An 11,175-nucleotide genomic window follows, 5' to 3' on the forward strand; every position below is an offset into this window, starting at 1 on the left:
TTACTTCTTGGAGAGTGGTGTCTCCTAGATTGGCTAGGTGTCACTTGGGAGCCTCCGACAAGATTGTGGAGTTGAACCAAGGAGTTTGTAAGGGCAAGGAGATCGCCTACTTCGTGAAGATCTACCGCTAGTGAGGCAAGTCCTTCATGGGCGACGACCATGGTGGGATAGACAAGGTTGCTTCTTCGTGGACCCTTCGTGGGTGGAGCCCTCCGTGGACTCGCGCAACCATTACCCTTCGTGGGTTGAAGTCTCCATCAACGTGGATGTACGATAGCACCACCTATCGGAACCACGACAAAAACATTCGTGTCTCCAATTGCGTTTGAATCCTCCAAACCCTTCCCTTTACATTCTTGCAAGTTGCATGCTTTACTTTCCGCTGCTCATATACTCTTTGCATGCTTGCTTGAATTGTGTTAAGATTGCTTGACTTGTCTAAAGTTGCTAAAATCTGTCAAGAACTAAAATTGGGAAACGGATAAGTTTTTATTTGGTCAAGTAGTCTAATCACCCCCCTCTAGACATACTTTTGATCCTACACTTGTGAAGATCTATTCGATGTAATCTTCTTTTTGCGGTGTGTTTGTTGAGACCGATGAATTGTGGGTTTATGATCAAGATTATCTATGAACAATATTTGAATCTTCTCTGAATTCTTTTATGTATGATTGGTTATCTTTGCAAGTCTCTTCGAATTATCAGTTTGGTTTGGCCTACTAGATTTATCTTTCTTGCAATGAGAGAATTGCTTAGCTTTGGGTTCAATCTTGCGGTGTCCTTTCCCAGTGACAGTAGGGGCAGCAAGGCATGTATTGTATTGTTGCCATCGAGGATAACAAGATGGGGTTTTATCATATTGCATGAATTTATCCCTCTACATCATGTCATCTTGCTTAAGGTGTTACTCTGTTTCATGAACGCAATACTCTAGATGCATGCTGGATAGTGGTCGATGAGTGGAGTAATAGTAGTAGATGCAGGCAGGAGTCGGTCTACTTGTCTCAGACGTGATGCCTATATACATGATCATACATAGATATTCTCATAACTATGCTCAATTCTGTCAATTGCTCAACAATAATTCGTTCACCCACCGTAAAATACTTATGCTCTTGAGAGAAGCCACTAGTGAAACCTATGGCCCCCGGGTCTATCTTCGTCATATTAATCTTCCAACACTTAGTTATTTCCTTTGCTTTTTTACTTTGCTTTTATTTTACTTTGCATCTTTATCACAAAAATACCAAACATATTATCCTATCATATCTATCAGATCTCACTCTCATAAGTGACCGTGAAGGGATTGACAACCCCTTATCGCGTTGGTTGCGAGGAGTTATTTGTTTTGTGCAGGTACGAGGGACTCACACGTAGCCTCCTACTGGATTGATACCTTGGTTCACAAAAACTGAGGGAAATACTTACACTACTTTGCTGCATCATCCTTTCTTCTTCAAGGAAATCCAACGCAGTGCTCATGAGGTAGCACACAGCGATGATGGGTATTTCCCTCAGCGATGAGACCAAGGTTATCGAACCAATAGGAGAACCAAGCAACACTACGTAAACAACACCTGCACACAAATGACAAATACTCGCAACTCGATGTGTTAAAGGGGTTGTCAATCCCTCTCGGGTAACGACGCCAGAAATTGGCAAACGGACGGGGTAAAGTTGTAATAGATTGGATAACTGGATTGCAAATAAAATAAAGTGCAACAAGGTTTTTTTTGTATTTTTGGTTTAATAGATCTAAAAACAAAGCAAAGGAAAATAGACCGCAAAAGCAAATATAATAAAGAAGAGACCCGGGTGCCGTAGATTTCACTAGTGGCTTCTCTCGAGAAAAATAGCAAACGGTGGGTGAACGAATTACTGTTGGGCAATTGATAGAACTTCAATTAATCATGACAATATCCAGGCAATGATCATTAATTATATAGGCATCACGTCCAAGATTAGTAGACCGACTCCTGCCTGCATCTACTACTATTACTCCACACATCGACCGCTATCCAACATGCATCTAGTGTATTAAGTTCATGGAGAAACGGAGCAACGCAGTAAGAACGATGAAATGATGTAGACAAGATCTATTTATGCAGAAATAGACCCCATCCTGTTATCCTTAATAGCAACGATACATATGTGTCGTTTCCCTTTCTGTCACTGGGATCAAGCACCGTAAGATCGAACCCATTACAAAGCACCTCTTCCCATTGCAAGATAAATAGATGAAGTTGGCCAAACAAAACCCAAATATCAAAGAAGAAATACGAGGCTATAAGCAATCATGCATATAAGAGATCAAAGAAGACTCAAAGAACTTTCATGGATAAAAAGATAGATCTGATCATCAACTCAAAGTTCATCGGATCCCAACAAACACACCGCAAAAAAGAGTTACATCGTATGGATCTCCAAGAGAGCATTGTATTGAGAATCAAACGAGAGAGAGGAATCCATCTAGCTACTAACTACGGACCCATAGGTCTACAAAGAACTACTCACGCATCATCGAAGAGGCACCAATGGACATGATGCACCCCTCCGTGTTGGTGTCTAGATTGGATTTATGGTTTCTGGAACTTGCGGTGGTTGGAATTGATTTTTGTTGACTCCCTTAGGTTTATGGAATATTGGGGTATTTATAGAGCAAAGAGGTGGTTCAGGGGGCACACGAGGTGTGCACAATCCACCTTGGCACGCCTGGGCCCCCAAGCTCTCCCTAGTGGGTTGTGCTCCCCTCGGAGCACCCCCAGGTGCTTCTCCGGCCCAATGGATGTCTTCTGGTCCAAAAAAATTCACAAAATTTTTTGCTGCGTTTGAACTTCGTTTGTATTGATTTCCTGCAATGTAAAAAACATGCAGAAAACAACAACTGGCACTTGGCACTTGGCACTATGTCAATAGGTTAGTACCAAAAATGATATAAAATGAGTATAAAATCATTGTAAAACATTCAAGAATGATAATATAACATCACGGAACAATAAAAAATTGGATAAATGTCATTCAAATTCTGGCGATTCCGAGAAATGCCACTGCAATTTTCAAACTTTGAAAAATTTCATTTCTAGTGGCATTTTTTAAAGTTTAGAAATTGCAGTGGCATTTCTCAGAATTGCCAGAATTCGATTGGTATTAATCCAATTAACCCAAAAAATATGGTTACAAAAGTAGGTCAACTTTGTTTTAGAAAAAGGATTATACTTTTTATGCAACTAATAAAAAAACATATCATTTGCATCAGTACCGGAGCGTACCATGGTGTTTCCCAGGCCCGTCGAGGAGGGTGTGCGAGCGGTGCGATCGCACAGGGCCCCGCAAATCGTAGGGGCCCCGATCGGTGAAAAAACCCTGATACGATCCGGTCATGCGCTGGATTGCTGGCTTTTTAGTTGGCTCGTCTGATCCTATCGTAAGAAAACTGCAGACGGATGCACCAGAAGCGGACGCTCGTTACGGTGAGGCCCCTGGTCAATATAATCGTTCCACTAATCTTTACCTAATAATAAAGCAAATTGGATTTCTTTCGTCCGTCATGGCATTTTTCAGAAAACTCCCTCTATTTTAGAGAATTCAACCCACAGTCCCGTTTTAAGTTAAAACGAATCGTTATTTTCGTATTTTACACAAAAGTCCATGTCTTTTCTTGAAATCAACCCGCCGTCCGGATTTAAGTCACACCCGAACCGTTATTTTACATTTTTCGAAACCCCCCCTGATGTTTTAGGTAATTCATTCGCGGATCATATTTAAGTCAAACAAATGCTTTTTAAAATCATCCATATCTTTTAAACCGTAACTCCGATTTAAACATGTTAATATGAAATTTGATTAAAAAAATATGTAGAATATGAATATGAGATTATTTTACCTGTTAAGTATTTTTAAATATTATTTTGGAATATATTTGAGTCAAACCAAATGATTTTCTAAAGTATCTGTATCTTTTAAACCGTAACTTTGATTTTAACATATTATATATGAAATTTTATTAGAAAAATGTGTGAAATCTAAATATGATGTTAATTTTACCTGTTAAATATTTTTAAAATATTGTTATGGAAGCAAACTTATAATTTATAGCGCAAGATTTATTTTTTTCATACCGGCGGCGATCCGGATTGCAAATAAACACCCCACTATAACCACATATGAAAAAAAACATTGATAACTACACATGCATACCTCTAAAAAATGTCGCAGGGGAAAACAACAGATATCCCATCGTGAGAGTGAGAGAAAGCGAGCGAGAGAGAGAGAGGAAGAGAGAGAGAGAGAGACGCCTTAGGATTAACCATATTCAACACACGTTTTTTGTTGTTTTGAGGAGAACACCGAGGCCATCGCCGCCGAGGGTGAGAAGGAGGATAAGCGGCAACGCAAATATGATGCCTCGCAAAAATAAAGGAGATGGGCATATTGTGGTCTTGAGTGATAGTTCTTGAGTTAAGAACGTGTGTTATGTTTTCTCTTCCATTGTAACGCACAGGCTCTTTTGCTAGTCGCGCCAATAGGGCCCAGCCGGATGCATGAGATCAAATAGATCTGTTTCTCTCTCTCTCTCTCTCTCTTGATAAAAAACAACTTCACGAGTAGGGAGGCCGCGTCTACCTGCTTCTAGGAAGGGACGAGCTGCCGATGGATGGCGGAAGGCCACGACGAGTCCGCTGTACTGCCAATAGGGCCTAGCCGGATGCATGAGATCAAATAGATCTGTTTCACTAGATGTATCACGAATCCGGCGGTGCAAACGATTTCCCACTAGACGTATCACGAAGCCGGCGGTGCACGCCCGATGGCGCAACTGCCGATGAAAATCATGCTGATTTCGGTCATGACCGACGATGTCAACGTCTTTGATGTCGTTTGCTTGTCGAGGCATCGTCGTTGCAGTTTGCGTCATCAGGTTCAGGATACTTCAAGGGAAACCCTAGATCCGGGTATCCCAGATTGGACGATGATGGCGTTCTCAGTATCGCTTTCCCTCCCGAGGGCATCGTTTTGGAGCAAGTGACGGCTGGCGGGGATAAGAGGAGGAACGGTGTTACATCTACCGCAAGGCCGACGGCGGATCACGGCGGCATGGTGCTATGGAGTTTCTACGATGGGCGCATGTGGATGGACACACGCATGATGGTGTTGTTGTCTGACGCCAAGGTGGCGTCGACGACAGGCCTGGCAAGGTTGGTGCATCCGTACCTGCTATGGAGATGGATCAGTGGTTGGCGGTGGTGGCGGTATCTGACAGTGCGCCAGACGGTGTGTGACCCACTCCCAGCATTGTGGCTTGGTTGGGGCATCCGGCTTTAGATGTTAGGATTTGGTGCGATGTCTGTTTGTATTAGGCTCAGACATTTTACACCCCTTCATCAAGGAGGTAGGAGTAGCGATATGTGTGTTGCCAAGGTGCTGGCTTCAGGCATACTGATGTATTACTTTGTAAGGTCTTTGTGAATAATTAATAAAATGAATGCATGCATCGTTCTGATGCAGAGGCCGGGGGTATATCCTTCTTTTCATTTTTTAATAAGATCAAGTTATAAGCCATGTAATTAAACATCTACATGACAAAACTGGAAAGACAATAAGACTCTAGGCTTTGCACAAAGGCCATCAGCCATGAAGGAAAATTATGATCAAGATCGAATAATTCCTTGAGTATGACTCCAACGCCCATCACCCGCCTCCTACACCACCCCAGCAGGGGAGCAAGATCCACCAAAAGAAAATGTGATGGATCACCTCTTCACTCGACCTCGATGCGGCTCCATCACCAATATGAAGTTTTTCGAACCTCGGACCTCCAAAGTAACTTACCAAAGACGAAACATTTGTCGTTAGAAGAATCTGGTCAGGGTAACACCCGAGTCACGCCATCAAATTCTAAATCTGGCACCCCACCTCGACGATGATGCCAGAAAAGGAAACTATACCGCTAACCACCAACCATAAACTGAACACATGACCCGCCATCTTCCACTTACCGCCGACCACTGTCTACATTCGTTGATGCACTATCCTATGATTGTGCACTAGGTTTTGGCTCTAATTTGCTCCCTCGCCCACAAGAGAGAGAGAGAGGTCGTGGACTAACGGTGCACGATGATTATTGTTTGCGAGCTTGTTGTGTCATTTTTTTGTATCCATGACTCATGGGCCAAGAAATATGCCCATGCAGGAAACGAAGCCAAATTGTCTAAAAAGGATATTCGGCATTTCCTATTTAGCACTGCAGGCGCCCGTTATAGGGCATTCCGCAAACGGGCGCCTGCAGCCGCTGTGACCTGGGCCGGCCCATGTATATCTTCTTCTTTTCTGTTTAAATGTTCAAAAAATGTGCGCCGTGGAAGTTCGAACTCACGATCAGTTGCAGCGACCCCAACACAGCCACCACTAGGTCATCGAACAACCACTGTTTCGTAACTGGTTTTTTTGTTTGTTTTTATTGGTATCTTCAATCGCGGGAATCCCTTGGTTTTGGGAAGCGTCAAAAAACTTCCCAAGCCGGTTTTTTCACAGTTCATTGGTCATTTCCGGGGCGGTTGTTATCCGGGTATTCTTATTTTTTTCATTTTTTTAATCCTGTGTTCCTTTTTCCTTTGAATCTGTTCCTTCTGTATTTTTGAATGGACTTTTTTTCAAATGCAATGAACTTTTTTGTTAATGATGCACTTTTTTAAAAAAATCAAGGATTTCTTGCCAAATTTGACGAACCTTTTTTCCAAATCTAGTCAACTTTTTCCAAAATTGTGAACTTTTCAAAAATCCATGAACTTTTTTTCAATTTTTGTGAAATTTTCGAAAAAAATCATGAACTTGTTTTTCAAACTCGATGAACTTTCTTCGAAAATTCATGAGCTTTTTTCAATCTCAATGAACTTTTTTTAAAGTTTGTGAACTTTTCTAGAAAATTGATGAACTTTTTTTGAAAATCCATGAACTTTTTTTAAATTTCGATGAACTTTTTCAAATTTTCTGAACTTTTTGTTTAAAAATTGATGAACTTTTTTCAAGTTCGTGAACTTTTCTTGAAAATTTATGAACTAATTTTGAAATCCATGAACTTTTTTCAATTTTGATGAACTTTTTTCAAATTTCGATGAACATATTCAAAAATGATGAACTTTTGTTTGAAAATTGATGAACGTTTTTCAAGTTTGTGAACTTTTCTTGAAAATCGATGAACTTTGTTTGAAATCTATGAACCTATTCAAATTCACGATTTTTGTTTGTCAAATAATTCAAAAAATAGTAATTGGTACAGTTTTGTCCAATAAAATAGCACTGCAACACTGTTATTACATAATTTGCGCTGTTACCTATCACTAGTCGTAAGTAGTCCGAGTGGTTAGCAGAACTCGTTTGTTAGTGAAACCGCACATGCTCGAAATCTGTCCAGAGCATTAATTTCTAAATTTAGTTGTACTTCTTACAAAGAATTTTTCTTTCAAACAACTAAATTACTGGAAGCCAGATCCAAATTCTTAAAGATTTCAATCAGCAGGTTTCTGTGACTTATGGAGATTTTTCCATTGTTAAAAAAGTTTGTTCCATATTTTGTTCAAGCATATTTTATTTCATACATATTCGGAAAGAAATTTGCAGTTCGAATTGTATTGTCGAAAGTTAGAAGAAACAGCAGAACGAACAAACAGCAGAACGAAGAAACAGTCGAAAGAAACAGTATAAACGCGCAACTACTTGGACCAGCGAAGAAACAGCCCAGCAACGACGCCTTACAGGCGCCACTTAAGGTAACCGGCACAGAAGGCGCCAACTAGGAGCTCCCAGGATATTCCCACCAAACCTGGCCAAGTGAACACAGGTGCTCGGCTCGTCACGGGCCTGGCCCGGCACGAGGCACCCCTTGAGCCGTGCCTGGCTCGGCACGACACGATCCGTTTAAATTTGATTTATAGAGGCAAAAATATCCTAAGTGGCACCAAAATAGCCCATTAGGCCGAAGTATGCAGCCCACACACGGGCTAAACATGCAGCGGGCCGGCCTGTTCACTAAAGGGGCCGTGTCCGGGCCTGGAGGCGCGGCACACGGGCCGGCACGGAATTGCTCGAAATCACTAATTAAGGAGTACTCGTTGCAAAGAACACTCCACTTTTCCAGGTCGTGATAAGTGGCGCACATGCAGTACGCCACTTGTCACAACTTGTGAGTTTTCTCTTTTTTCGTAGATTCGTTTATTTAAAAAGGTTTATCTTTTAAACCGTGCGTCCAAATCTCGAAACGTTTTCATTATTGGATTCCCCACGTCAAGATCTTCAAAACTAGATCTTATGTTGATAGGTTTTGACGAACTTTTTTTTTCCACGAAAAAACGGATGAAAAAAACCGGGCGAAAAAACCAAAATCGGGAGCATGGTTTTTTTCTCTTTCCGAAAGAGGCACGCCCGTGCCTCTCGTGAAATCACGCCCGTGCCTCTCATGAAAGAAAAACCATGACTCTCGTGGAAGAAAAAAACAGAAAACGCGTTTTTTTTCGTGTCCGAAAGGCACGGCCGTGTCTCTCGCGAAAGCACAACCGCGCCTCTCGCGGAAGCAAAACCATGACTCTCGCGAAAGAAAAAAAAACACTTATTTTTTTCCTTTCTGAGAGGCACGGCCGTGACTCTCGTGAAAGCACAACCATGCCTCTCGCGGAAGCAAAATCATGACTCTCGCGAAAGAAAAGAAAAACAGAAAACGCGTTTTTTTTTCGTTTTCAAAAGGCACGACCGTGACTCTCGCGGAAAAAAATCGTGACTTGCGAAAGGGAAAAAATGCGTTTTTTTCATGCAATTTTTTTTCAAAACAAATTTTTTTGCTCGAAAAGCTAAGGAAGACCGGAGGAAAACCAAAACGTCGAAAAAACCAAAAAAACAATTTATAAAGCTGAAAACGCATGCGGAAAAAAAAAAAAACAAAATCCGAAGGAAGCGTTCAGAGCGCGACACGTGACGAATGACTGAGAACGCGTCAAGTGACGCTGATCGTTGCGAGGCTCCCGAAGGAGCGCTCGTTAACTAGTTGCTTCCCGTTAAGTAAACGTGGCATTGTGGGCCGTGGGCCGTGCCAGATTTGTTCCCACGCGTCGGCCTGATTTTTCTTCCTTGTCACATGCACGGCGCGGCCCAATCCCCGACCAGACTCGTCGCTCCCTGACCCTTCCCCTCCAGCGCCGAAGCCCTAACACGCAGCTCCGGCGGCTCAGCCCGCAGTCCGCCCCCTCGCACCTTCGTCCCCAGCGCGCGCGCACCCCCACGGACGGCTCACCGGCGAGGCGCAGCCTCCTACGACCCCCCGGTTTGTATCTCCCTCTCTCGACTCCCAATACCACCCTCGTCCAATCGAATCGCGCCCTCGTCGAACCGCGGCTTACAAGGTGTTTGCTGTAATGCCTAACCCAGACGAAGCAGGCGGGGAGCCCGACGCTGCCCCACGCGGCCTTGGCCAGATGACGAGGACCAGCGGCGCGAACGGCGGCGGGCAGCAGGGGTCCGGGAAGCTCCCGCGGAAGCGCTTCTACCGGGCGCGCGCGCACAGCAACCCGCTCAGCGACTCGCACTTCCCGATCCCGATATCGCCCGACGACGTCGACCTCTCGCAGCACTACCCGCGCTACTTCCCGGCCGACAAGGGCGAGCACGGTGATGGGGACGGGGACGCGGAGGCGCCCCGGATCCGCTTCGCTGACGTCGGGTGCGGGTTTGGTGGGCTGCTCGTCGGGCTCTCGCCGCTCTTCCCCGACAAGCTCATGATTGGCATGGAGCTCAGGGACAAGGTAATTTTGATGCTCTTGCTTCAATTTGGCTTTGCTGCCTGGAAGAGTTGATGTTGAAGTGTATAGTCATAGGTAACAAGTAACAACAAGCGATTAAAACTATCATATACTCAGAACTTTTACCAAGTGCTAACTGCAAGGTCATGGACATCGATACATAGTTCATACAAAATGCATGTGCCATCCCTGGTGGAGTGCCTGATATTGCTTTGGGCATATCTCCCTTGATCCAAGTAAGAAAAAAAAGAATGCACATTATGCATTTTATTAGTAGGCCAAATATGTGAATAGTTTATTTGATTTGTTTCTGATAATGGACATGAATTTCTGCTACACAACCATGCTTAATTTGGTATGTGATGGTATAATACCATGGATTTGTACATAGCGAAGAAGTGAAAACTTCCCCTCTTTCAAACTACTTGTTTACTCTAGTTGAGTAGTTCAAGGTTTATGATTGATTGTTTTGTTTGTCAAATTTTGATACAGGTGACTGAGTATGTCAAAGAGAGGGTTCTGGCTTTGAGAGCATCAAATCCAGGACAATATGACAACATATCCGTTGTGCGCACCAATTCAATGAAATACATTCCTAACTACTTTGGAAAGGCTCAGCTCTCCAAAATGTTCTTCCTGTTCCCTGATCCTCACTTCAAGGAGAAGAACCACCGGAGGAGGGTGATTAGCATGCATTTGCTCGATGAATACGCTTACGTGATGGAAGCGGGAGGAATCATATACACTATTACTGATGTAGAGGAGCTTGGTATATGGATGCGCACATGTCTGGAGAAACACCCACTCTTCGAAGCTGTTCCAGAGGAAGAGATAAAAGTCGATCCAGTTGTGAAGCTACTGTCTAGTGCCACCGAAGAAGGCCAGAAGGTCGCGAGGAATGGAGGGCAGACTTTCCAGGCCATCTTCAGGCGCATCTCCTTGCAAGAGGAATAAGCAATTTTGGAAGTTACTAAGCTCTTAGCACCAGTGTACTTTCCTGGACTTCGCTAGATGGATTTGTGCCATTTCTATACATTTGTGTAGCATAATTTCACTATGCAGTAGTCTTACGTAGCTCTGCTATCTTGAATGTTTGGCTCTACTTTACGAAAAATTCTGGAAGATTGCTATGAGTGCACTCTCAAATGATGTGAGTTCTCTGGAGTCCCATGTTCTAGTAATTTGCATGTTTGAGAACTAATATTTCTGTTTGGAAATTGGTATCAGGTTGCATTTTGTGAATGTTCGTATTTACGCAAATCTGTAAGTGTTGGATGAAAATTGTTTAAGTTGATTCATACGTTGACAGTACACGACAGCTTTTTATAGCATGAGAATAATGATGAAAAATTAGGTTCCCATATGAAAAAGGAAAATGACTCTTCTGAAT

The 11,175-nt window shown here is 43.0% G+C and overlaps 1 protein-coding gene across 1 annotated transcript; it reads left to right on the forward strand.

Moving 5' to 3' along the window:
* The first annotated feature begins 9,132 nt into the window (after positions 1–9,132).
* LOC125521240 (tRNA (guanine-N(7)-)-methyltransferase) lies at positions 9,133–10,953 on the forward strand. Its single transcript, XM_048686302.1, has 3 exons — positions 9,133–9,310; positions 9,415–9,788; positions 10,278–10,953. Exons 2-3 carry the CDS (start codon positions 9,462–9,464, stop codon positions 10,737–10,739), a joined length of 789 nt encoding a protein of 262 aa, XP_048542259.1. The 5' UTR covers positions 9,133–9,310; positions 9,415–9,461; the 3' UTR covers positions 10,740–10,953.
* The last annotated feature ends 222 nt before the right edge of the window (positions 10,954–11,175 follow it).

The sequence above is a fragment of the Triticum urartu genome, chromosome 7 (genome assembly GCF_003073215.2).
Source record: "Triticum urartu cultivar G1812 chromosome 7, Tu2.1, whole genome shotgun sequence".
NCBI lineage: Eukaryota > Viridiplantae > Streptophyta > Magnoliopsida > Poales > Poaceae > Triticum > Triticum urartu.

Coding starts and splice junctions, on each gene's coding strand:
- LOC125521240 (XM_048686302.1), top strand. CDS start 9,462: ATGACGAGGACCAGCGGCGCGAACGGCGGCGGGCAGCAGGGGTCCGGG. Junction 9,789..10,277: donor GCATGGAGCTCAGGGACAAG/GTAATTTTGATG, acceptor ATTTTGATACAG/GTGACTGAGTATGTCAAAGA.